Source organism: Otolemur garnettii, unplaced genomic scaffold, assembly GCF_000181295.1.
Source record: "Otolemur garnettii isolate 467f Iridium unplaced genomic scaffold, OtoGar3 scaffold00021, whole genome shotgun sequence".
In the NCBI taxonomy this organism is placed as follows: Eukaryota; Metazoa; Chordata; class Mammalia; order Primates; family Galagidae; genus Otolemur; species Otolemur garnettii.
The window spans coordinates 25,512,137-25,538,522 of NW_003852416.1; the positions used below are offsets into that span (position 1 = coordinate 25,512,137).

A 26,386-nucleotide genomic window follows, 5' to 3' on the forward strand; every position below is an offset into this window, starting at 1 on the left:
TGATTTGTTGATCTGTTCTATAATTCTTTTGTTTTCAATTTCATTTAATTCTGCTCTAATTTTGGTTATTTCTTTTCTTCTACTGGATTTGGGATTGGAATGTTCTTCCTTTTCCAGCTGCTTGAGATGTCCCATTAAGTTGTTAACTTCCTCTCTTTATGTTCTATTAAGGAAAGTTTGCAATGCTATAAATTTCCCTCTTAGGACTGCCTTTGCGGTATCCCAGATGTTCTGATAACTTGTATCTTCATTGTCCTTTTGTTCTAAAAATTTAGTAATTTCCTTCTTGATCTCGTCTCTGACCTATCATTCAGCATAAGGTTATTTAGCTTCCATGTTTTTGTACGAGTCTGCAGATTCCTGTTGTTGCTGAATTCAACTTTTATTCCATGATGGTCTGAGAAGATGCATAGAATAATTTCTATTCCTTTAAATTTGCTGAGGTTAGATTTGTGGCCTAAGATGTGATCAATTTTGGAGTATATTTCATGTACTGATGACAAAAATGTGTATCTGATGTATCAAAAATGTGTATCTGTGTATCAAAAAAGGTTTCGGCAGAGAGATCTGCAGTTATTCTAATATTCTTCCCCTTGTAGGTTATGGTTTTCTTATGTCTCACTTATTTCAGGATTTTCTCCTTCATATTAACTTTAGTGAAGTTAATTATGATGTGTCTGGGGGATGTCTTATTTGGGTTGAGTCGTGCTGGGGTTCTGAAGCTGTCTGCAATCTGAATTTCAGGATCTCTTAACATATCTGGAAAGTTCTCTTTCATAATTTCATACAGAAGAGCCTCTGTGTTTTGTGAAGCAAATTCATCACCTTCAGGGATTCCTATGAGGCAAATATTAGTTTTCTTCAAATTATTTCAGACCTCTCTGAGAGAGTGATCCATTTTTGCTTTCCACTTCTGATTCTCCTTGGATATTTGGACATATTCAGAAGCTTTGTCTTCTATGTCTGAGATCCTTTCTTCTGCCTCTTGTACTCTGTTACCAAGAGATTCTACCATATTTTTCAGATCTTTGAGGGCTGCAATCTCCTGCCTTAATGTTTCAAAATCTTTGGTGGTTTTGTCTTTGAATTCATTGAATTCTTGAGTGAACTTTTGGAATGCTCCTTGAATTTCTATTTCTATCTTTGCCTCTATTCTATTAATCTTATTTGCAATCCAAATTCTGAATTTAATTCCTGACATCTCAACTATCTGTTTATATAGGGGATCTTCAGTTTTGTCTGCCACATCCTTTCTTGGGGGGGGGAGGGTTGATCTACTCTGGTTATTCATATTACCAGAACTTTTTCACTGATTTTGCCCCATGATTGTTTTACCCTGTTTGACTTTTCCCCTTGAGGTTTGTCAAGGACCCGTGTGACATTACGGCCTGAGAAACTGGGGACCTGCTTGGTGTGATGGGGCTAAGTGGCTCTGTCTTATTTTCAGCTGCTCTCTGTCCTACCCTAGTGATTCAGTTTCTCTTGGTTGAAGTCTCAACTGTGGAGAAATACCAGCAATTAAATTGCCCCGCCCCCCATAAACAATCATTGGGCAAGGAAAATCAAACCTTCTCTCAACCATATACCCAAGGTGTCCCTTTGAATAGTCCCTGGGTGGTTTGCCCAGTTTAAGGGGTCCAAATCAGTTGTTCCAGTCAGCTCCTGTTTCAGGTGGAAATGTTCCAATGTTTCTGGCACTCGCAGCTCGGATATAACTTGCTCCAGTGCTCCGTGATGGCAAAGGGACCCATTCAGCAGATGGGTTAGTCTGGGAAGGTTAATACTTCCTTCCCCACCTTGCACCCAGTCATTCATAATCCCCCAGGTCTGTGACCCTATTCATTCCAGTAGGCAACTGCTCCCGGGGTTTATGACTGCCAAAATCCGCCGGAAATCTGAGTTCAGCAGAGGTGTCTTGTGTGTTTAAATTAGGCTTCTGTTCAGCTAGATTCCTCTGCAAGTCAGTGGCTGCATTCAGCTCTGGGCAGCAGACAAATAGCAGTTTACACTCAGGTGTCAATTCCAGCCTCTGCCCGCCCACTGCCTTTGTCTCAGCTGTATCACCCTGAGAGCTGGTGCTAATGATCTCTTTCCTTACGAAAGTTATCAGTGTTCAGCCCGTGGCTACTGTCCAGAACCTCTGGTTGCCCAGAGAGATGGGGCTGGAATGGCATCAGTTCGCAGCTCAGGATGCCACTGTTGCTGTATTGGCTTCCTCAAAGCCAACTCTCTTCTCCTCACTCCTGTGCCACAGTCAACACAGTGCAGCACCAGACCTTTTCCCCTCCACTTCTCTCAGGGAGATGCCCAAGAATCTGGACTCCACAGGTAACAAACCTCCAGACCTCAGAGTGTGTGGGTGGGGACTCCTCAGAGTTCAATGTTGCAGGTGGAGAATATATACAGTTTTACAGTTTTATGCCTGGCAGGAGGGTGCCATGGCATGCCAGCAGGGGTAGGAGGTCCAGTTTTTAGGGGGTCTCTCCCATGGGATAGAGTGGGAAGAAGTTTGAACTCAGCTCACTGTTTGCATAGAGTAAACTGTGAGCCCTTGTTGTGGGGGAGGGGACTCCCGTCCACTTGGTGGTGGATTTTGTACCTTTTGGTTGTATTTTTGGAGTCACAGCTCACCTCAGGAAGGTTCAAGTGCACTCTTAAATCTTCTCTCTCGGCTCTGTTCCAAACCATCAGCTCCCTTGCTAAATTTCTGTCCTTGAAGCCTCCTTCTGGATGGGAGCTTCTGTAAAAAGATGGCTATAGTCCACCATCTTGGCTTTACCCATAAATTTTCAATATTGAAACCTTTTCATGTTGGGTGTTTCCCTTGACAAATATTTAGTGATCTTCCTTATTTTTCTTTATCTTTGTTGGTGTAAAGCCAATTGTATCTGCTACTAAAATTGCATCCTATGCTTTTTTCTGGTTTCCATTTGCCTGTAATATACAAGTCCATCCCTTCACCCTATTTTTATCCTTTAAGCTAAGGTGAGATTCTTATATACAGCAGATATCTGGTCTGAGTTTATGGATCCAGTCAGCCAGCCTGTGCCTCTTTAGAGAACAATTTAAACCATTCACATTAATTGAGAGAATTGGTAAGCCTGGTTGTGTTTTGGGTGTCATGACTTTCAGATGTCCAGTGGACATTTTTAATCCTTTCACACTGTGGAAGTTGGGTTTTGTTCAAAAAATTTCTCAGTGAGTTTAATTTGGAGGTAGAGCATTGTGGAGGATGGGTCTGAAAATATCCAGGAGAGCTGGTTTAGTTATGGCAAAATTCTTCAACATGTCTACGTCACTAAAGTATTTGATTTCTCCATCACAAATGAAACTCAATTTAGCTGGATAGAGGATCCTGGACTGGAAGTTGTTTTGTTTTAAGAGACTGAAGGTTGATGACCATCTTCTTCTGGCTTGAAACGCTTTGGTTGAGAGCTTTGCAGTTATTCTGATATTTCTCCCTTTGTAGGTGATGCTTTTCTTACATCTTGCTGCTTGCAGAATTTTCTCCTTCATCTTAAGTTAATCTTAAGAAAGTTAATCACAATCTGTCTAGAACATGCTTTATTTGGATTGAGTCTTGCTGGGGTTCTGAAGCTGTCTGCTATCTGAAGTTCTGAATCTCTTGCAATGTTTGGGAGTAGAGCATCTGTAACTTTAGGACCATCCTCTTCTCCTTTGGGAATTCCTATAAGACGAATGTTTGATCTTTTGGAGTGATCCCACAACTCTCTCAGGGAATGATCAGTTTTTGCTCTCCATTTGTCTACCTCATTGAATGTATGGGAATGTTCAAAAGCTTTGTCCTCAGTTTCAGAGATCCTTTCTTCTGCCTGGTTAACTCTATTAGTGAGGGATTCTACTGTATTTTGGAGCTCCTCAACTAACTTTTTCATTTCTTTGAGCTCTGCTATCTTTTTTCTCATTATGTTCATATCTTTGGTGAGTTGGGCTTTGAATTCATTAATTTCTTGAGATAACTTTATAACTACTCTTTGGAATTCAATTTCCATCTTTTCTTCCATTCTATTTATCTTATTTGCAATCCATATTCTGAATTTAGTTTCTGACATTGCTGCCATTTGTCTATGCATGGCATCTTCAGTTGTATCTCCTTTGTCATTTCTTGGGGGGATTGATCTACTCTGGTTATTCATGTTGCCAGAGTTCTTCTATTGGGTCTGCACCATGTTTATTTTTTACTGTTTGGTTATTAGAACTGGTAGGGTGATTGAATTGGGATTCCCACATAGTAGAGATAGCCCCTTACCAAAGCTCTAGGCTTTGTAATTGTGGCTTATCTCCTACAACCTTACAAAGGCCCCTTTCGGAGTTTTGGCTGGAGGCTCTGAGGACTTACTTGGTGAGACATTGCAGGCTAGCTCTGTTTTGATATCAACCAACCTCTACCCTATCCCAAGAAACCACCCTATTAGATTTAAATCTTAACTGTGAAGAGATACAAACAGCTGCAGCACCCAGCCCCCACCCTTCGACAGCCCCAGACACGAGTTCCAACCAAATTGTCTTTGGCAGTACAAACCCTGCCCATCAGAGGGGGATTCAAGGACAATTCAAAGCAAAGGGATTCAAAGCACAATTGGAGCCAGGGATCCACACTCCCACCTGCCAGACTCAGTCCACAGTATTGTCTGCTTCTCTGCTCACAGGCCCAGCTGGAGGCAGGGATAAAGCCTCTGCTCACCAGTCTCGGTCCACACACAGCTAGCCTTTGGAGTAGGGTCTGGAGTAGTGTCTGCCAAACCAGTTGGAGTCAGGGTACCAAGCCCCCTCTTGCAAGTCTCAGTCCACTGCCTGGCAAGCCTCTATTTGCAGGCTCTATTAGAGTCAGGGCACCAGGCCTTCCCTCTGGTCTCAGTCCACATGCAGCTAGTCTCTGCTTGCCAGACTAGTTGGAGTCAGGCAGGGAAGTATATTCTATATGAGCTGGTGAGAGAGACTAAATCTTCTTATAGATTATTTAAGTGGTGTTACTAAAAATGTTGGCAGAAATAAGGATGGTGAAGGCCATTCTCATAAGGTGACAGCTAGAAATGAGGTAAAAGATATGGAAAACCAAAGTAAAGGTTTCCCTTATAATAAAACCTTTGCAGAATTGTGGTCATGCTTAAGGTTTTATGGAACATGGAAGTTGGAGCAATGAGTCAGACATTTAGAAGGAAAAATATCTATTCCTGAAAGCATTAAGATCCTGAATGGCTTCTTCTGACCATTTATGGTAAAATGAGAGAAAAGTGAAATGTTTTCAAGGTGGAATTTATGGATGAGAAGAAGCACAGTGAAATAAGTGGAAAATTTCTCACCTGGTCAAATAAAGAGTGAAATGGCATCTTTAAGACAGCCATCCCAGGGTGTGGTTACTTCATCATTTGCTAAAATGATTAGTATAAATAGAAAGTGAGGCGTGCTATTCATCAAGATAATAACAGTGACCCCAGAGGCATTTCAGAATCTTCAAGGCAAGCTGGGACCTGGAGGACAAGCTTTCCTAGGAAGTGTCAATGGAACCTCAGCATTTGTTTTCCTTCCACACCCTCCCCGTCTTTACCCTGAATAGGTAAAGACTGTTCTGCCACACTGAAATGTGCACAGTCATGTGGCAATGACTTTCCAGATAAGCAGAATAGACAAGTTAAGGGGTTGTGAAACCTTCACCGTAAGTCCAAATTCTGTGACAAATAGATTAATGGCCAGGTGGACAATCATGTCAAGGGAAAGCAGAGACTTTCCACTGGTGCCATACCTCTTGGAAACATGGGGGTAAGGTCATCTTAGAGACTCCAGAACTGTATGTGATTCCAGCCTGGGAAAGCTTTAGTCACAAACTCCAGCCCATGAAGGTTTCCTGGTGGACTGAGCCCAGCAAAGCCAAAGAAGCAAGCATTATACCAGTGTGTTCAGGATATGGGACATGAAGTCAAAGAAGATCATTGTCTAATATTGAGACATAACTATTGTTTTGTACTTAGTAGGGGTCAGTTATCCCTTTCATTTTACTTACTTCTCCCTTTTACAATAGGAACATTTTCCTTATTCCTGTCCCATGATTGTATTTTGGAATCATGTAGCTTGTTAATTGCTCAGGCTCACAGCTAGAAAGGAACTGTCTCAGGATGAATCACACCTCAAGTCCCACCTTATATCTCGGTTAGGGCTTTTAAGTTGATGCTGGAACTAATTGTGACTTTAATGAGTATTGGAAAGGAATAAATATATTTTGCATTGTTGTTACCAGAAGAAGAAGGTCCAGCCACCTGTCACTGTCAGATGATGTGCAGAGACAGAGATAGTTCTACTGAATTTTATTTTTAGTCAGAAGGCAAATGAATCTGGAGAATAGTGAGAGTAGTCTCTCCAAGACTGTTCTGTTCTTCCATTTCTAAAATCACTGTTTTATACATAAAAGTTCAAAGCAAACACCACATTAACCCTTATTTTAAATAATAATCAGTATAATTCCATGAGCTACCACAACATTCCAATTCCAAAGTGGCTCTCCTAAATCAATCCACCTAACCTACTCAAGATAGGCATCTTTAGAGTGGGAGCTAAATTTACAAAACAGTAAGAATGGGTGACAAGAGGTAAAGGTCACTTAGGACCTAAATGACCAGACCCACTGTGTCAAGTTGGCCCTAGCCTGACTCTCACTACATGTACTTTCATTGTGAGAAGAATATGAATGTTGGAGGCCAGGTGTGGAATGATCTATTCTGAATGTATCCACCAATGTTTATGTTTTCAAAATTTAATGACCAGTGCAACAGTGTGGGGAAGTGGGCCCAATTAGAGGTGAGTAGGTCATGAGAGTTCTGTCCTCATAAATAGACTCAAGTCATTATTGCAGAATGGGTTTGTTATAAAAGGAAATTTGTCCCTCTTTTGCTCAGTTTCTGACATGTTCTCTCCACTTGCTTTTCTGCTTTCTGCTATGGGATGGCACAGCATGAAGGCCATGAGCAGAGGTTAGTGCTATGCTTTCAGACTTACCAACATCCAAAACCATGATAAATAAACTTATTCTCTTTATAAATTACCAAGCCTGATGTATTCTGTCATACAACACAAAATGGACAAAGAAAGATCATCAATGCACTTTCGATTGTATTTTTGGAGAAAGAAATATGCTGCCTGGGTCACCTAGATGCAAATAGTCTCCTTAAGGGAATTTATAGGCCCACCAGGGATAGGTAGTAAATAAAATTTTGGAGAACTGGTCTACAGTTTCTGCCATTTTATAAAGTAATTTTGTCTAGTAATGAACACTTCAGTTTTTGTGTTGGATAACCTTATAACAATGTGAGTTATTTTGCTTTTTATTACATTTCATTTTCAAAATATTAAGGAGGTAAAAAGTGGTTTTGTCACATGGATATTTTTATAATGCTTTTTTTTAGTCAAGGCTATACAGGTGCACATCACCTAAATCATGATCATTGTATCTGTTACTTAGGCTTTTAGCCCTCTCTTCTGCCTCTCTCCCTCTTCATTGTTTTCAATGTTTTTTTTTTTTTTTAATTTCTTTCTGTGTCTATGTATGCCCATCAGTTAGTTCCAAATTATTAGGATATACATGGGGTATTTTTTCTCTTTTTCATTCTTGAGATCCTATACTTAGGATAATGGTCTCCAGTTCCTTCCAAATTGCTCAAATGACATTTAATCATTTCTTTTAATGGCTGAGTGGTACTCCATGGCATATATATACTGCATTTTGTTAGCCTACTCTTGAGTTGCTGAGCATTTAGGAGGAATTCACATTTTGGAAAATGTGAATTGAGGTGTAATAAACATTTGAGTGCAAGCATTTTTTTCATAAAAAGACTTCTTCTTCTTGGGTAGATACACAATAATTGGATTACTGGATTGAACAATAGGTCTACTTTTAGTTCTTTCTTTGACAAGTTTCCATACTTATTTCCGTAGATGTACAAATTTGCAGTCCCACTGACAGTGTATGAGCATTTCTTTTTCTCTTCATTCATGCCAGCATCTATTGTTTTGGGGCTTTTTAATAAAAGCCATTCTAACATGGGTAAAGTATATTGCATTGTGGTTTCAGTTTGCATTTCCCTAATGATTACTGACATTGAGGAATTAAGTAATTAAATATCCTAGCAAATAATTTGTCAAATAATTGTATCAAATCTTTTCTAGGAAAAGAACAACTCGCAGTCTGAGTTCACTATGGAAAACTTGGTAGGATCTGTAGCTGACTTATTTGTTGCTGGTACAGAGACAACAAGCACCTCGCTGAGATTTGCTCTCCTACTCCTGCTGAAGCACCCAGAGGTCACAGGTATGACCACAGATGGTGAGAAAATTGAAGTACAGAAAAGATGTTGGATCGATGTTGCTGGAGTCCTCCATCTTATATTTCCTAGAAAAACTTCACTATTTACAATTCTGTTCCAGCTGTTGTAATCTATCCAAATATAACAATGTGATTAAAATAAACAATATCTGTTCAATAGGAGAGGATGAGTGAGAGAAGTAAAGAAAGTATAGCAGTATGAAAAGCAACAGGGCTCTGATACAGCATGTGAATTTCATGGGTGGTGATTTGTGGCAGGCAGAGCCAGTATAAATTGGCCTGGGATTACATGTTGGTTTGATTGCAAAAAGTATCCTTTGAACAAGAGACATGAAGATACATGTCCTCATTCTTGAATCAAAGATTCATGTCCTCAGAAAATACCATGTTGTAATGTTAAGGTAGGAAAACTGTGAACCTCCTTCATTAAAGCATAAGTGAAATCCAAGAAATACAATGAGGCTGCCAGAGATAATTTCCAGTCTGGGAAGTTCTAAAATGTTAGATTCATAAGAAGGATATTTCCATTTAGGAAGAAGATGTGCTTTAAGAAATTTTATTATTCCAGAAGCCTATTCCATAAAACTGATGTTTCACATAATAAGAATTTTTTAAGGATGTGGTAATAATTTTACCCTTCATGTACAATTCTACTTTAGAAATTAACCTTTAAGAAGTACAAGTTTTACAGTAGATAAGAAATGTACTCCCTCCCTTTTGTCAAGATCCCACCTAAATGACATAACTAATTGCAGATTAGAATTAATCTTTCAAAATAAGAAGGGAAGAGTACGGAAAACAACCCTTAAATCTTTGGCAAACTTCTGAAACACAGAGAGCAAAGGAGGGGAGGTAAATGACTTAGTGCAGAGAGTGAAGTTGCAACCTAAATTAAGAATGGAAAGGTTTATTATGCAAGAAATAGTAATCGGCGTTTCTGCAATCCCCATAAGGTTCAGTATGTGGAAGTACCAAGTGTCAAAGAAGGTATACAATGAGGCTTAAAAGGAGCCTCTCTCTGCTCAGGTTCCCAACTCCTTTATCAGGTTATTGATTTGTCCACACCTGAAAGAGAGGCTCACTCTTTGAAGAATAGGATACACCTTGGTCTGAGGGACTCCAGGGGATACCAGCAAAACAGTGCTGGAAAAAAAGATTTGTTAAAGTTCTGCTCCTTGAATTCAAAGACTTAGGTTCTTCCTCCTGAAATTCAGCTAAGATATAACCTTCAGAGAGAGAAAAGCTCTTGAGAAAGACATCTGCATTTGCCAACTTTGTAGAATATTCTAAGTGTTCATGAGAGTGAAGGAAATCAAAGCTTCCACCCCAAGATGCAGCATCATGGAATTTTAGAAGAACAAGATTTAAAAACATAAAAGCATAATGTCTTTCAGAGTTATGTCAGGTCATGTAAAAGGATTTAGATTCAGAAAGCACCAGAATTCTTGACAGTAGTTTGTCTATTAATAAAAAGGGTTCAAACATGCCATAAATTTTATACTTTTTTCCATCTTTGTCTGATATGGCAGGTGAGCTCCATATAAATATCCAAAACCAAGAAAAAGTACAGGATGTCATGAGCTCCTATAGTCAGGAGGCCTTATATAGGAGAATGAGAATGTCCAGGAGGCTACCATACACCAAGCCAAGAGAACAGCCACTTCAGAATAGGCTTGGGGAATAATGCAGGTTTGAAAAAGAGACTCCAAAACAAAGGAGAAGCAATCCATATCCTGTGATTTCCCAATAATTGGAAAATTTTTAGTTGGAGTTTGACACATTCACCTGAACATTTGAAATTAATTCTGATTTGAACAATAGAAAATTATAAATCCAAGTAAGAGTTATTTCTATCTATGCTAAAGAAAGTACTAAATAAGTAATGAAATCACATTTCTTTAAAGAGAAATATATTTATGTAATCAGAATGACATAAATAATGACTAGTAATATAAGCAGAAATTGTAATCTAAATATATTCTGCTAAATAGAGTGATAGGAATTGTGTATGTGAAGGGGTGAGTCTGTTTTTGTGTGTGAGTATCTATATATGGTGTTGAGATGGAGATGAAAATTCTCATCTCCCATATTAGAAAACCTTTAAATATTATTTAACAATGGTTAGGGAAGAAATAAAAATAAAGGGTCATTATCTGGAATTATGAACATGAATTCAGAAGAAGATACTGGAATGCCCAAAGTGGCCACCTTTGGGAAGGGAGGGAATGAAAATATTACCATTGCAAATTATACATGCAAGTGCAGTGCAAGCACACACACACCAACAGAGAAAAAACATACACATATGTGGCTCTGTTACATGTATTTTTGAACCCTACACATTATTTTGATATAAAAGTAATGTCTCTTGCTTTTGCTGTTTGCAAGCACTGTAATTTCTTGACTTAAATACATTGTGTTTATTTTTTGAAATACTTTGTTATTTCTATTTTTATTATATGTTTATTATACATAAAATAAATTTGAAGGAACATAAGCTCTATGTTTATTATCTGTATGAGTTATGGGGTATGCTAATTTATAAACATATGCTGATGCCATCGTGACTCCTAGTTAGTAGGAGAGTGGTATGTAAATATACGATGCAACTCTCATTATAAATCCATGTGTATATCTGGGCATAAAACTCATGTATATAATGATGTTAGAACACATTCCTAAATGCTTCATATAATTCTAAATTGCTATGAAAAATGTGCCCTTTTTCTCCTTTTCCATCACCTCTTACTTGTGTTTTATAGCTAAAGTCCAGGAAGAGATTGACCGTGTGATTGGCAGACACCGGAGCCCCTGCATGCAGGACAGGAGCCACATGCCCTATACAGATGCCATGGTGCATGAGGTCCAGAGATACATTGACCTTGTCCCCCTGAACTTGCCCCATACCGTGACTCATGACATTAAATTCAGAAATTATCTGGTCCCCAAGGTAAAGTTGTTTCCTAACACATACCTCAGTACTCTGAAATTCCCAAATTCACACTATGGTTCTAATTCTCTATCAACACAAGATGAGAGAAGTGCAAAACTCAGATGTTTGTCTCACTGGAGGTGGCCTGGCTCCAGTCCGTTGGGTTCTGGGGTTGGACAAGCCTGTGGATCCCTACTATTGGGTTGCTGGAGATTCTTTCAACTCTTTCTGTTGAGTAGTGATTGTAGTGCCTAGAACAATCAGAATAGAACTCCTGATGTAGGCTGTCCACCTGGGGACCCTCCAAGGTTGAATGGTGGAAGGGTCTGATTCTCATCCTCCAGCGGTTGCTAGTGAGGGGAAGGGCACCACACTTGCTTGTATCCCTCCCCAGCTGAGATTTCAGCCTAATATCACAGCTCTGTAGGATTGGATAGAGTCTGGCTAACAACAAAACAGAGACAGCTAGAGCTATCACACCAAACAGGTGCTCATAGTCTCTGGCTGCATCTCTGAAAGGGACCTTTATAAAGCTGTAGGGGAAAAACCACAATCACCAGCCCCAACTTATTGGTAAAGGGCTAGTTAATTCCACTTCCTGGGGGACTCTATCCAATCTCAACTTGCCAGTGTTACTAGGAAATCTGCAAAAAATAATCATGAGGTAGAACTAGAGGAAGAACTCTGGCAAAATAAATTATCTGAGAGTAGATCTGCTCCCACAAGGAATGACAAAAGAGATAGAACAGAAGGTGCTATTCATAGACAAATGGCTGAAATGTCAGAAATAGAATTCAGAGTATGGATGACAAATAAAATGAATACAATGGAGAAAAGGATGGAAATAGAAATACAAAGAATTATTCAAAAGTTGTCTCAAGAAATTAATGAATTCAAAGATAAAATCACCAACGATATGGTCATAATGAGAAAAGAGATAACAGAGCTCAAGGAAATGAAAAAGTTACTTGAGGGCGTTTGATATGTGATAGAACCCCTCAGTAATAGAGTTGGGCTGACATAAGAAAGGATCTCTAAAATTGAAGACAAGGCTTTTGAATAATCCCAAGCATTCAAAGAAACAGAAAAATGGAAAGCAAAAACAAATCATTCGGGGACTGACTGTGGCTCACTGGGTGGGGTGCCAGCCCCATATACCAAGGATGGCGGGTTGAAACCTGGCCCTGGCTAAACTGCAACAAAAAATAGCTGGGCATTGTGGCAGGCACCTGTAGTTCCAGCTACTCAGGAGACTGAGGAAAAAAAGAAAATCATTCCTTGAGAGAGTTTTGGGAATCACTCCAAAAGATCAAACATCTGAATTATAGAAATTTCTCAAGGAGAAAAGGATCATCCTAAAGACACAGATGCTCTACTCCAAGATATTATGGAGGAGAATTTCCCAAGCATTGAAAGAGATAACAGATATTCAGATAGTAGAGAGTTTTCGAATCCCAGCAAGACTCAATCCAAATAAAGCATCTCCTAGACACATTGTAATTAACTTTACCAAAGTAAGTATGAAGGAGAAAATCCTGCAAGCAGTGAGACATAAGAAAAGCATTACCTACAGAGGGAGAAATATTAAAATGAATACAGATATTTTAATCTAAAGTTTTCAAGCCAGAAGAGGAAGGTCAATAACCTTCAATCTTCTAAAGCAGAATAACTTTCAGCCCAGGATCCTGTGTCCAGCTAAAGTGAGTTTCATTTGTGATAGAAAAATCAAATACTTTACTGACATAAATTTGCCATCACTAAACCAGCTCTCCAGGAAATATTCAGACCCATTTTCCATAATGACCAGCACAATGGTCTATCACCAAAGTAAACTCATCCAGAATTTATAGAACAAACCTAACTTCCACAATGGTGAAAGAATTAAAAATATCCACTGGACTTTTGAAAAATGGGATGGCCAAAGTACTACCATACCTATCAATACTCTGAATTAATATGAATGGTTTAAATTGTCCTCTAAAGAGGCACAGGTTGAATGACTGGATACAAAAACTCAGACCAGGTATCTGTGCATAAAGAGATTAATCTTACCCTACAGGATAAAAAAAAGACTCAGGGTGAAAGTATGGACATCTATAATACAGGCAAATGGAAATCAGGAAAAAAGCAACAGTTGCAATTTTATTTCCAGGTACAATAGGATTTAAACCAGCAAAGATAAGGAAAGATAAGGATGGACACTACATATTTGTCAAGGGAAACACTCAAAATGAAGAGATTTCAATAATTAACATTTTGCAATCTACCTAAATGCTCCTCAGTTTTTAAAGCAAACCCTCACATAGGGTTGAGTTCTCCATAACTTATACAAACAATTTGATATCTTCCTGCACAATAAGAGTTGAAGATTTAAACACCCCTTAGTCTGCTCTGGATAGATCCTCCAAGAGGAAAATAAATAAAGAAATAATAGACTTCAACTAGACCCTAGAACAAGTGGACTTAACAGACATCTACAGAACATTTCATCTTACTAAAACTGAATACACATTCTTCTCATCAGTCCCCAGACCATACTCCAAAAATGATCATATCTTTGGACACAAGTCTAATCTCTACAAATTTAAAAGAATAGAAATTATTCCTTGTATATTCTTGGACCATCATGGAATAAAAGTTGAACTCAACAGCACCAGAAATCTTCATACCCAAACAAAGTCATGGAAACTAAATAACTTTAAGCTGAATGATAGCTGGGTCAAAGATGAGATTAAGAAGGAAATCATCAAATTTTTGGAACAAAATGGTAATGAAGACACAAATTATTAAAACCTGTGGGATATGCAAAGGTTGTCCTATGAGGGAAATTTATAGCTTTAGAATTCTTCATCAAGAAAACAGAAAAAGAAGAAGTCAGCAAACTAATGTGTCAACTCGAGCAACGGGAACTTTCTTTCTTTTTTTTTTTGTAGAGACAGAGTCTCACTTTGTGGCCCTTGGTAGAGTGCCATGGCGTCACACAGCTCACAGCAACCCCCAACTCCTGGGCTTAAGCGATTCTCTTGCCTCAGCCTCCAGAGTAGCTGGGACTACAGGCGCCCGCCACAACGCCCAGCTATTTTTTGGTTGCAGTTCAGCCAGGGCCGGGTTTGAACCCACCACCCTTGGTATATGGGGCCAGCACCCTACTCACTGAGCCATAGGCACTGCCCACCAAGACAGTTTCTTGAGAACAGGTGGTCCATACCAGCCTGAGCATAGCCAGACTTTTCCTCTGCCAAAACTAGAAAAGAAGGAAAAGAGCTAAAACCAAAAAAAAAAAAAAAAAAAAAAAAAAAAAAGAAAAAGAAAAAATTAAATAAGAATGAAAATGAAATAGAAAAGTTCTGCAGCGTGGTCTTGCCAATACTATCTTCCTAGACACAGAAGTATAAAGGACTCATAGTCCCTGTGAGCCATATCACTGCTGTGGCCTATCTGCCAGACCACAGCTGTGTCCCCCCAGCTCTCAGAAATATATATATATATATATAAAAGAAAAAAGAAATTATATTAAGATAAGAATAGATAAAGGAAATTAAAAATACCTTTGTCTCTAATACAGAAGAGAGAGGGAAATGGAGTGAAAAAAGAGAAAGATAAGAAAAAGGGAGGGGATAATTTAGCTGTTGCAGAGCTGATTAGCGTGGGAGAGATGAGAAAGGGAGAAGAGTCTCTATCCAAAGAGAGAACGTACTGCAGTGAAATATGGAGAGAGAAATGAGGATAAAATACTGTAACCAAAAAATACAGGAGCCCTTGCTCTTGTTGAAAGTGAAAATAGAAGTTAAGAAAAGAACCAACCATACAAATAAGCAGGAAACAAAACACATCAATATAAAATATTGAAAAGCTCTAAATAACCAAAAATAAGCAATCTCCATAACAAATAAATGAAAAACCAAAAAAAAAAAAAAGAAAGAAAGAAAATAAATGAAGAAAGAAAACAGAAAAGGAAAATACTAACAACAAGAAGAAAAAAATAAAATAAAAAAGTAATTATAGGGCAGCCCCAATGGCTCAGTGGTGGGGCATTAACCGCATATGTCAAGGATGGCCATTTCAAACCCAGCTCCAGCCAAACTGCAACAAAAAACAGCTGAGTGCTGTGGCCAGTGCCTATAGTCCCAACTACATGGCTGAGGCAAGAGAATCACCTAAGCTCAGGAGTTGGAGGTTGCCATGAGCTGTGATGCCACAGCACTCAACCAAGGGTGACAAAGTAAAACTCTCTCTCAAAAAAAAAAAGTTATAAATATGTATACATAAAGGCAAAAAAGTTTATATATATGTGTGTGTATATATATACATAAAAGCAAATGTATATATGATGGAAGAGTACAACTTTAGTAGAAATATATTTATGTTGAAATATTTTGCCGGAACATCAGGGGATGCTGTAGTTTTAGGAAGTGGACGACACAGCTGATAACCTCACTCTAGAACCCAGGTGTAAACCAGATCCCCAACTTAATTATCCACAGTGATCACCTGATTATTTCTTCAGCATTCAGGATCTGCCAGATTGGGAACTCAGATCTCTCCTGAATCCTTCAGATGCAGGGCTCACCATGCCTCTAGACAACAGTTCTCATGGGGTGCTGGAGTCCCTGAGCATATCACTACTAGAGGACAAATCCTAGCAGGTGGAGCTAAAATGGCTATGTTCCTGGAGGGAAGCTGGTCTCACAATCTTGCCATAATAGCTAACCCCTTCCTACTAGGACCTCCTAGGACGGCTGTGTCTATCGCTACCAAACAGTGGCAAATCTGCTTTATCCAGCCTTCAAGTCTGGCTGCTATATACTGTTCTGGTTTGCCCTCTCTTCCAGGCAATCCACTCAAGGCACTTCCCCTGAAAACACAAAACTGTAAAAAGGCTTCCTAGCATACCGTACCTCTATAGCTCCCAGTGGCAGCTGTGTCTCCACAGCTCCTGCCACTGGCCTGCACAAGACTTGCCTAGTATATCAGCCTTCCAGCAAACTGATCCAGTTCTTGTACAGCAACCAGCACCCTGCTGCCTTGCAGTACACCCTAAACTACAGCTCCAGGCAAAATCTCTTCTCCAAACATCACCCAACTAACTCTCGTTTTCAGTTGCTCTAGGAGAGCTCAGTTTGACAGTCTTCTTAATTTGCCATCTTGCTCCTCCGCTTCAGATGGGACATTTCTTAAACTGATAGAGGCCATCTACAGCAAACCTTCAACCAATAACATATTGAATGAAGTAAAATTGAAAACATTTCCACTCAGATCTGGAACTAGACAAGGATGCCCACTGTCTCCACTGCTATTCAACATAGTACTGGAAGTCCTAGCCATTGCAATCAGGCAAGAAATGGGAATCAAGAGCATTCAAATGGGGTCAGAGGAGGTCAAACTCTCATTGTTCATGGATGACATGGTTTTATATCTGAAAACCTTAGGGACTCAACTACACAGCTCTCAGAAGTGATCAAGTAATATAGCAGTGTCTCAGAATAAAAAAACAATACTTACAAATCAGTATCTTTTATATATGCCAACAATAGTCAAGCTGAAAATATAGTGAAGGACTCTATTCCTTTTACAGTAGTGCCAAAGAAGATGAAATACTAAAGAAATTATCTAACAAAGGAAGTGAAAGATCTCTATAATGAGAACTATGAAACTCTGAGAAAAGAAATAACTGAATATGTTAGCAAATAGAAAAACATACTACGCTCCATGGCTAGGAAGGATCAACATTGTTAAAATGTCTATGCTACCCAAAGCAATCTAAAGATTTAATGCAATCCCTATCAAAGCACTGTTGTCATACTTTAAAGAATTTGAAAAAATTTACTTCATTTTTTTGAGAATCAGAAAAAATCTTGAATAGACAATATATTACTTAGAAGTAAAAACAAATCAGGAGGCACCATGTTACCAGACTTCAGATTATACTATAAATCTATAGTGATTAGATTTGGTACTGACAGCATAGTACTGGCACAAAAATAGAGATGTGGATAAATGGAACAGAATAGAGAACCTAGAGATGCACCCAAGGACATATCATTATTTGATATTTGATAAGCCTAACCAAAACACACACTGGGGAAAAGATTCCTTATTTAACAAATCATGCTAGGTGAACTGGCTAGTGATGTGTAGAAGACTGAAACTGGAACCTCACCTTTCACTACTAACGAAGATTGATTCTCATTGGATAAAAGATTTAAACTTAAGACATGAAACTATAAAAATAGTAGAAGAGACTACAGGGAAAACACTTGAAGATACTGGCCTGGGAGAATATTGTATGAAGAGGACCTCCAGGCAATTGAAGCAACACCAAAAATGTATTACTGGCATCTGAGCAAGCTTTTGCACAGCTAAGGGCCCTGTAAGTAAGGCAAAGAGACAGCCTTCAGAATGGGAGAAGATTTTTACAGGATATGATTCCAACAAAGGTATGATTCCAACAGAGGCATGGTAACTAGAATCTACAGAGAACTGAACCTAATCAATGAGAAAAGAACAAACAACCCCATTTCTTTGTGGGCAAGAGACTTGAACAGAAACTTCTATGAAGACAACAGGCACATGGCCTACAAAAACATGAAATAATTTCCATCATCTTTAATCACCAGAGAAATGCAAAACAAAACCACTTTGAGATATCATCTAACTCCAGTAATACTAGCCCACATCACAAAATCCCGAAACTACAGATGCTGGCATAGATGCAGAGAGAAGGGAGCACTTCTACACTGCTGGTGGGAATGCAACCTAATACGACCTTTTTGGAAAGAAGTTTTTGGAAAGAAGTTTATTGCAGCTCAATTCACAATTCACAATAGCCAACTCATGGAAGCAGCCTAAATGCCCACCAAACCAGGAATGGATTAACCGATTGTGGTATAACATGGAATACTATGCAGACATAAAAAGAGGTAGATTTTACATCTTTTATATTTACCTGAATGGAGCTGGAACACACTCTTCTTAGTAAAGTATCTCAACAATGGAAAAAAATATCCAATGTATTGAATATCCAATAAATTAACACAATTTCACATGAATGATAAAAAGCAAAGATAGTCCAGAAAATGGAAAGAAGAGGGTGCAGGGAGGTGAAGAAGGAGGGCAAGTGGGAGGAAGGTATTTGGAGGGACATTACCTATTGAACACAATGCAAGGGTACATTTCAAAACAACTAAGAGTATATTATAAATGCCTTACCACAAAAGTAAGTGAGATGGCTATGTTAATTAGTTTGATTTAAGCATTCCACATTGTATATCAAATTATCATATTGTAGTCTATAAATGTATGCAGTTATGATTTAATAAAAATTAGGAAAAAAAGGAACAAAGACAAAAATAAAATTTGAGTAAGGTGAAGTGAAAATAAAAATAATGTGGAAAAAGAAAAATAAACTCAGTGGCTTGGTGCCTGTGGCTCAAGTGGCTAAGGTGCCAGCCACATACACCTAAGGTGGTGGGTGCGAATCCAGCCCGGGCCCGGCAAACAACAATGATGGCTGCAACCAAAAATTGGCCAGGCATTGTGGCAGGCACCTGTGGTCCCAGCTACTTGGGAGACTGAGGCAAGAGACTTGCTTGAACCCAGGAGTTGGAGGTTGCTGTGAGCTGTGATGCAACTGCACTCTACCCAGGGGGACAGCTTGAGGCTCTGTCTCAAAAATAAATAAATAAATATATATATAAAAATAAACTGAGCTTTGCGGCAGCTTAATAGAATGTATTTTCTTTTTTTTAGGACTATAAAGCTTTTTAAGAGGTCTTGATATCTGGCAGTGTGTGTTTTCCAAGTTGATTCTACTTCATTAATATTATTTTGTCTACTCTTAGGTGTTTATATTTTCAAATAAATATTAAAGGTATAATTTTTATCAATTTTCCGAAACACTCCTCTGGATTTTTTATTAGGGTAACATTAAATCTATAGTCAATTTGGAAAGAATTAACATCTTGAGGTGATGAATCTTTCAATTAATGCATATGGTCATACTCACATCTATTTGGATTTTCTCCTATTTTCTCAGTACTGATGTGTTTCCAGTGGAATGATTTGCAACCTCTTGCCAGGTTTTTCCTGGATAATTAATATTTTGTTGGTGCTGTACATTTTTTAAATGCCTTTCTCATTTCTTTACACCTGATAAATGGAAATATAATTGGTTTTGTCATTCTGATGCCCTTGTATCTACTAATCTTTGTAATCATTGCTAATAATTTGTTGGTAGATTCATTTGGAATTTCCATGTACATTATCCTGTTATGTGGGTTAACCTTTGTTCTATTTTTACCAAATACTACATTTTTATGGGGAAAGAATTAATGATATTGGGAATTTTGTGATTACTAATGGCATCTTCAGGAGGCAGAACTGAGAACTTTACCCAGAGATTATGAGGCTCACCCTGACCACTAATTTGGTGCAAGGATTAGGACTTCAATCCACTCTGTTCCACCAAAGACACAGCTTTTGTGTTTCAATTCTTGGGTCTAAGAATAATATTCATGAAACGTGTCCTTTCCCCGTACCTGTCTAAATGGGAAATAGAAAAATCAGACAGAGATTGTCAGTCTCCCCCATCCACTGCATCAGCTTTGGGATCCTCGCTGAGGGAAGCACTACATCTGTGGAGATCACCCATTTGCTATGCCTTAGGGTGGCTCATGCTGAGTTTTTTGGGTTTTTTTTTTAGAGACAGAGTCTCACTTTATTGCCCTTGGTAGAGTGCTGTGGAGTCACAGCTCACAGCAACCTCCAACTCTTGGGCTTAGGTGATTCTCCTGCCTCAGCCTCCCGAGTTGCTAGGACTACTGGTGTCCACAATGCCTGGCTATTTTTTTTTTTTGCAGTTTGGCCGGGGCTGGATTTGAACCCACCACCCTCAGTAGATGGGGCCGGTGCCCTACTCACTGAGCCACAATAGAGCCCAGATCTCCCTATTGACCTATTCACTCCTTTCTGCAAGGGATATGTAGCATATGAGGTGCTACACGGCAGATAAGTTTTCTCTTTGTCCCAGGCTGAAGCCATTGATCCAGAGGGGAGATAATGATCTAAGACCAGAGTTGGCAAACTTCTTCTGTAATGGGACTGAGAGTAAATATTTTAGACTTTGTAGGCTCAGGGTTTTGTGCTGCTCTCCTGAGCTCTGCCATTGTATCATGGAAGTAGTCAAAGATAACGTGTGAAAGAAGGAGGATGGATATGTGTCAATTTTTATGGAGAATGTGATTTAAATTTCATAATTTTTCATGTGTGAAAAATATTATTCCTTTCCATTTTCTCAACTTAAACATTCTTAGTTACTGGGATATGCAAAAGCAGCTGGTTGGCTGGCTGTATGCATGGGCTATTGTTTGTTCATGCCCAGTAGAAGACTTTTCTGTTCAAAGTTTAGGCATGGATGGGAGGTTGATTTGTGGTTTTTGTGCCTTATGTGTGAAGAATATTTGCCACAAAGTGGTCCAAAGGTATACCCTTTCCTTTCTGTAGAAGCTTTATTTTGTTTAACACTCTCATTAAGATATCGACACATTTCAAGTTAATTTTTATGTATGATTTATAATAATAGTCATGTTTCAATTTTTTCCTAAAGAATTTCCTATTGTTCGAGTTCCAGGGTTGAAAATAGATCTGCTTTATGTCTTATAAAAGCATTTTCTTGTTTTACTGACTTAAAATCCAGGGAAATAATCTTAAAATCAGAATTATAGGCATTTAATATTAAATATTTAGAGGATAGAGTTTTTCCCCATCATTATGTTTTTAAATAATTAAATCTAAATAAAAATAAAACACATTTATGTATATATATGCTTTTATATCTTTCCATACATCTGTCTACATTTTAGTACTCTCATATGTATGCCCCAGGAACAAAGATTTTTCTCCTCCATAATAAAAGTACTACCCATACTCTGGAAGTTATTGAATGTGAATACACACAGCCTATATACAAATTTTCCCAATTTTACTAAAACTTTTGAAGTTTTTATTTCTTTGCAATTTACTACCCAGTCAAGGAACACACAGTCTAATTATAGATTAGATTAGATTGCTGTTATGATTTTGGCAAGAATAAGGCATAGGTTCTTTGAATATCCCACAGAATCTCAGTGGTGAGACAGAAGCACCTGTATCACTTATGCTAGTATTGGTTACGTTAAGTTCCTCAGTAATAGGGTGTTATCTTGTGAGGATTTTGGTTTTTATATATAAGTAATAAAAATTCATGGCATGGTACTTTAAGACTGCATTAAAATCCTCTTTCCCAAATCACACACTGAACAGCTTTAGCATTAATTGATAATCCTTGTCTGAACTGATAATCCCGACTTAACTAGTCCCACTACAGTGATTTTTCTACTGTTATCATCCCTTCTGTCATTTTACTTTAGGGTTAATCTCTAATGGATATCTCCCTAACAATTTTAAATGAAGACAAACAAAGTGCATGGCAATGAAAAACACACTCTCTGGTTTTGTACTTGTTACTGACATTTTTGTTCTCATCTTAGACAACACCATTTTAAACTAGATAGTATGTTTATTTTAAAAAATCTTATGACACTGAATGTGTCACGTGCCAACAGAAATTTTTATTTTGCACCGTAATCTATACATAGCATTTGTGAAATCTAGCTGATGAAATAGAGCAGCCAATGGGCACAAACCCTGGTGTCCAAGCCTGATGATAAGGAGAACAGATTCAGAAGGTTTATCACGGGAGTAACCAAGTACTCAGGATTTCAAATGTGATTGGAGACCACTTTAGTAAGATCATTGCCATGGCCTTGAACTCATCTTGTTTTTAATTGGGTATGTCTATGGAAATATGACCTGTGTTTCTCATCTGTTAATAAAAAGATTTTTAGCTAGGTATTTACTATATTTTCTTCCAAATATATATCTTCTTTATAACTTGGTTTACCTATGTCTGTTGTCTCCAGGGAACAATGATAATGACATCCCTGACATCGGTGCTACATTATGACAATGAGTTCCCTGACCCAGAGACATTCAACCCTGCTCACTTTCTGGATGAAAGTGGCAACTTTAAGAAAAGTGACTTTTTCATGCCTTTCTCAACAGGTAATAGAAATTAATTTGACTTTTTATTTATGGACAAGATCACTTTGGGAGATTAGTTGGAACTCCTCGGGGCCTGGTAGAATGCTCCCTGGATATGATCTGGAACCCCACCACCAATGCCCCTGAGCTTCCTCCATCATTACCCATCCTTGCTATTGGATAGACTAGTGGTCTCTGGGGAGATGAAACAGATCTTTATGATTAGGAAAGCTGACGTATGGGTAAGTTGAATTCTGCCCTGGATACACCAGTGAGGAGCTTAAGAACTCTTCCTGGAAGGAAAAACTTATTTAGAAGTTTCTCGTCTGCCACTACAAATGTTTCTCACTCTCCAGTTTCACTGAGTATCTTTCACTTGGTGTCCTCACCGCCCAGATAAATTTTGGGAATTCACATATAAACAAGAAAGAATGGACGCCACAGTGTCTCACCCACAGTTGGAAAGGCAGATGTATAAACAGCCCATTGTAACTCAGTAAGACGGGGCTGTGAAGGAGGAAAGCAAGGTTGCTGAGTGTAGGGCACATGGGGAGCAGCAGCCTGCTTCTCACACTCTCATTCCCAACACTGAGACATAAGCTGGTGTAAGCAACATTCAAAGAGGACCTGCCTGAAAGGAGACAGAACATGGAATAAAGAGAAAGCAAGACATTTTTAAGGAGGTAATGAACCATGGGAGCAGAACATTTGCTCTAAATTGAGGATGTTTGAATCTTTGCCAACTAAGCATGGGGTCAGGGAAAACACTGGGAAGGAGGCCAGATCCTCTGCAACAATTCCACAACATCCTGCTCTTCTAGTCATCGCCAAACATCTTGGATATTGGCTCTCTGCTCTTGCAATGTGTGTGCTGAGTTTCTGGCCATGCCGTCTCCTTCCTCTATTCTGTGACCTTTTATGGCTCTTTTAAATTCTGGCCCTGTAGAGAGCAAGATGAAAAGGATAACCCTCTCTTCAAGAAGTCACATTTTAGCACAATAGAAAAATCAATAAATGAAATAATTAATAAATAGGCAATATTGATTCTATGTGATCCATGCTTGATTGAAAGTATGAATACGATGTTGAGGAAACCCAGAGGGCAAGATTTTATTACTTGAGGGGATGACAAAGAGAGCAAAGAGGAAATAAAATTTGACCTATATCCTGAAAAGTGCATCTTGGTCAAAAAGAACAGCTTAATACCTAAAAAACTTGAAACTCCGTGGTGTGTTGGAGACTAATGCAGAGTGTATATGGCCTGATTTGAGAATAGAAGATGTGAAGAATGGAAGGAAAGGTCATAGAATTTCAGACTAGGAACAGGAAACATAAAAATATGGATGTGTTTGTATCAAGACCGATTTAAACTCAAAACATAAAAGAGCAGTTACAATGTGAGAAATTTTAATGAAGTGCTTGGTGTGGAGCTGATACTTAGTGATGTATTAGTCCTATGACACATCCTTTTTAAGATCACATATTAGGTGGATGTGAGATCACGTATGAGGTGGATGGGAAGTGTGCCTAGTTTTGTTCATTTGTCTATCCACCTATCTTTCTATACATCCATTTATCCTTCCATCTATCCATCAATTCATTCTTCCATCCAAGCATTCATCAATGTGTTGCTGCATAATTTGTTTATGAGAGCCACAAACACAGTGTTTTAGTCACAGTTACATGTAAGTAGTAACTCCCCTTTGTATTTATTATTTTCAGGCAAAAGGATTTGTTTGGGAGAGGGACTGGCTCGCATGGAGCTTTTCTTATTCCTGACCAGCATTTTACAGAACTTCAACCTGAAATCTTCAATTGATACAAGGAAGATTGATATCACCTCAGTTCCCTCTGGGACTATTTCTTTGCCACCCTTATACAAGATCTGCTTTATTCCTGTGTGAAGAAGGGCAAATCATCTGGCTGCTGTGGCTGTTGTGGTACCTGTCCCTTATGGATGACACCCTCCACCTCCTTCCTACTATTAGGGATACTCTCTTTTACCATTATCTCATGTCTTCCTATTCCTTTAGGATGCAGTGAATAACAAATGTCCATTAAGGAGAGTTTCTGGAATTTTTCCACACAACTATATCTATTGCTCCCCACACACCATAACATAATATTTGCTACCACATATGATAATACTTGAATTGTTAATATGCTGTCACTAGAAAACAGAGAAAAATAATTAGTGTATGATAATGAAGAGCTGTTTCTCCTGTGCATGTTCTAAATAAAAAGTGCTATTAATTGCTGAGTCAGATTGTAGACTCTCCTTCTTGTGTGTATAATGCCAGTAAGAAATTAAAGACAACAGAGTCCCTGGAAGCCACATTGTTCCTCATAACAACAAGCACAGAGAGTGGGTGGGAGGATAGGGAAGCTCTCTTGGCTGAATGTCACCAAGAGTCACTGGAGGTTTGGATTTGAAAGAGAAAACCTGTGTCCAGGTGCAGCTCGAAACTTTAGAGAAATATTGATAGGATCAGTGACGAGAGTAAACGTTAAGTGTTGAAATTCATGCCCTGCTCAAGTATTATCATTAATAAAAAATAAAGATTTAGAATATTCTTCCAACTTCATGTTCCACTTACAACCATCTGATGATGCCTTTTATATTGCTACTCAAGTGTTCTGAGTGTGATTCCTCACTCCCCATACAAGAGAACAAAATCTCTGGAAAGCCTCCCAGATTTGATTCTGTTTTCCTGCTTTCTATCTCATTGGTTTAACCTAATATATAATTGATGGTAATTTGATGTTTTTTGGTAAAGTGATGAGACTCACACCATCTCTCCAGCATCAACAAATGAGCATGTATAGGCAACATGCTAGTCATATTCTCCCCTTTCTTCCATTTTGACATGTATAGGATGAGAAGTGACACCATCCATTAAACTTTTCTAAGCTCATTGACTAGAGAAAGCCATTATAATTTACTAAGACAAAACATGTGTATAGGTGTGTGTATGTATCTACACACATATGTGTGCATGGCCATATATTAAAGCATAGCATATATTATACACACACACATATAGGTGAGATTAAAAGTGGTTCTTTACAATATGGTGTTTATATTACACACGTTATGAAATAACTTGCTGGTTTGTATTAAACAGTATGCCAGATTTCCTGATAAACTTCTAAGGTAATATAAACATGGGCAAATGAACTGAGTGGCTAGGTTAGAGATGAGTAAATGGAAATGGCTGTTAAACTTATAAAAATAACTTAAAAATAAAAAGGTACAAATTAAACATACATTATTCTACTTTAAATTTTCTTGATTAGCAAGTGAAAAAATTTTATTGTGTTAGTAAGGTGTGGAAAATAGTCTGTCTTGCTTATTTTTGTAGTGTTTTATTTCTAATTTCATTGATTTCTCTTCTAATATTTTGTTTCCTCTGCTTACTGTGGGGAAAATTAACTATTTTCCACTTTCCTAAGATTGATTCTTAGTGTACTAATTTTATATTATTCCCCTTTTTGTGAAAGGAAGCATTTTCCTATGCATTCAATGCAATAATTTTCCTTGTAAGGGTTGCATTTATTTCAGAAACAGTCTACCACTCAAAACCTAGCAGGAATGTACTTTTTGCATTAGGTGACATTTATCAAGTCCTGGAAGTATCTTCTGCTTCTCTTACCACAATGGTTTAGAAAACTTTAAAAGAAGGAAGGGAGTTTAGGTATTTTACAGATTTGGGTGCCTAAGTGGATTAGAGAAAACACTGGATCTGGGGATATTAGATTAACCTTCTGAATAATAATTTACTACTTATAGAAAGGCTTCATAACGTTGGATTTGACAAAGACTTCTTGAATATGATACCAAAAGCATAGGCAATCAAAGAAAAGATAGATAAACTGGTCTTCGTCAAGTTAACTTTGTTCATCAAAGAACACTATCAAAAGAGTGTGAAGACAAACACAGACTCAGAGAAAATATTTGGATTCATAACTCCATTTAGAGTTAAATCCAAAACGTATAATGAATTCCCACAACTCAACAACATCACCCAAAAACAACAAAC

At 38.2% G+C, this 26,386-nt stretch overlaps 1 protein-coding gene across 1 annotated transcript in view; it reads left to right on the plus strand.

Moving 5' to 3' along the window:
- The window catches only part of LOC100942590 (cytochrome P450 2C20-like), a 43,331-nt gene extending 18,725 nt beyond the window's left edge, over window positions 1-24,606 (plus strand). Inside the window, exons 6-9 of the mRNA XM_003787322.2 lie at window positions 8,179-8,320; window positions 11,098-11,285; window positions 22,226-22,367; window positions 24,069-24,606. Of these exons, the coding sequence (XP_003787370.1) occupies window positions 8,179-8,320; window positions 11,098-11,285; window positions 22,226-22,367; window positions 24,069-24,250 (654 nt within the window). The 3' untranslated portion in view covers window positions 24,251-24,606. The remainder of the gene's footprint in view (window positions 1-8,178; window positions 8,321-11,097; window positions 11,286-22,225; window positions 22,368-24,068) is intronic.
- The last annotated feature ends 1,780 nt before the right edge of the window (window positions 24,607-26,386 follow it).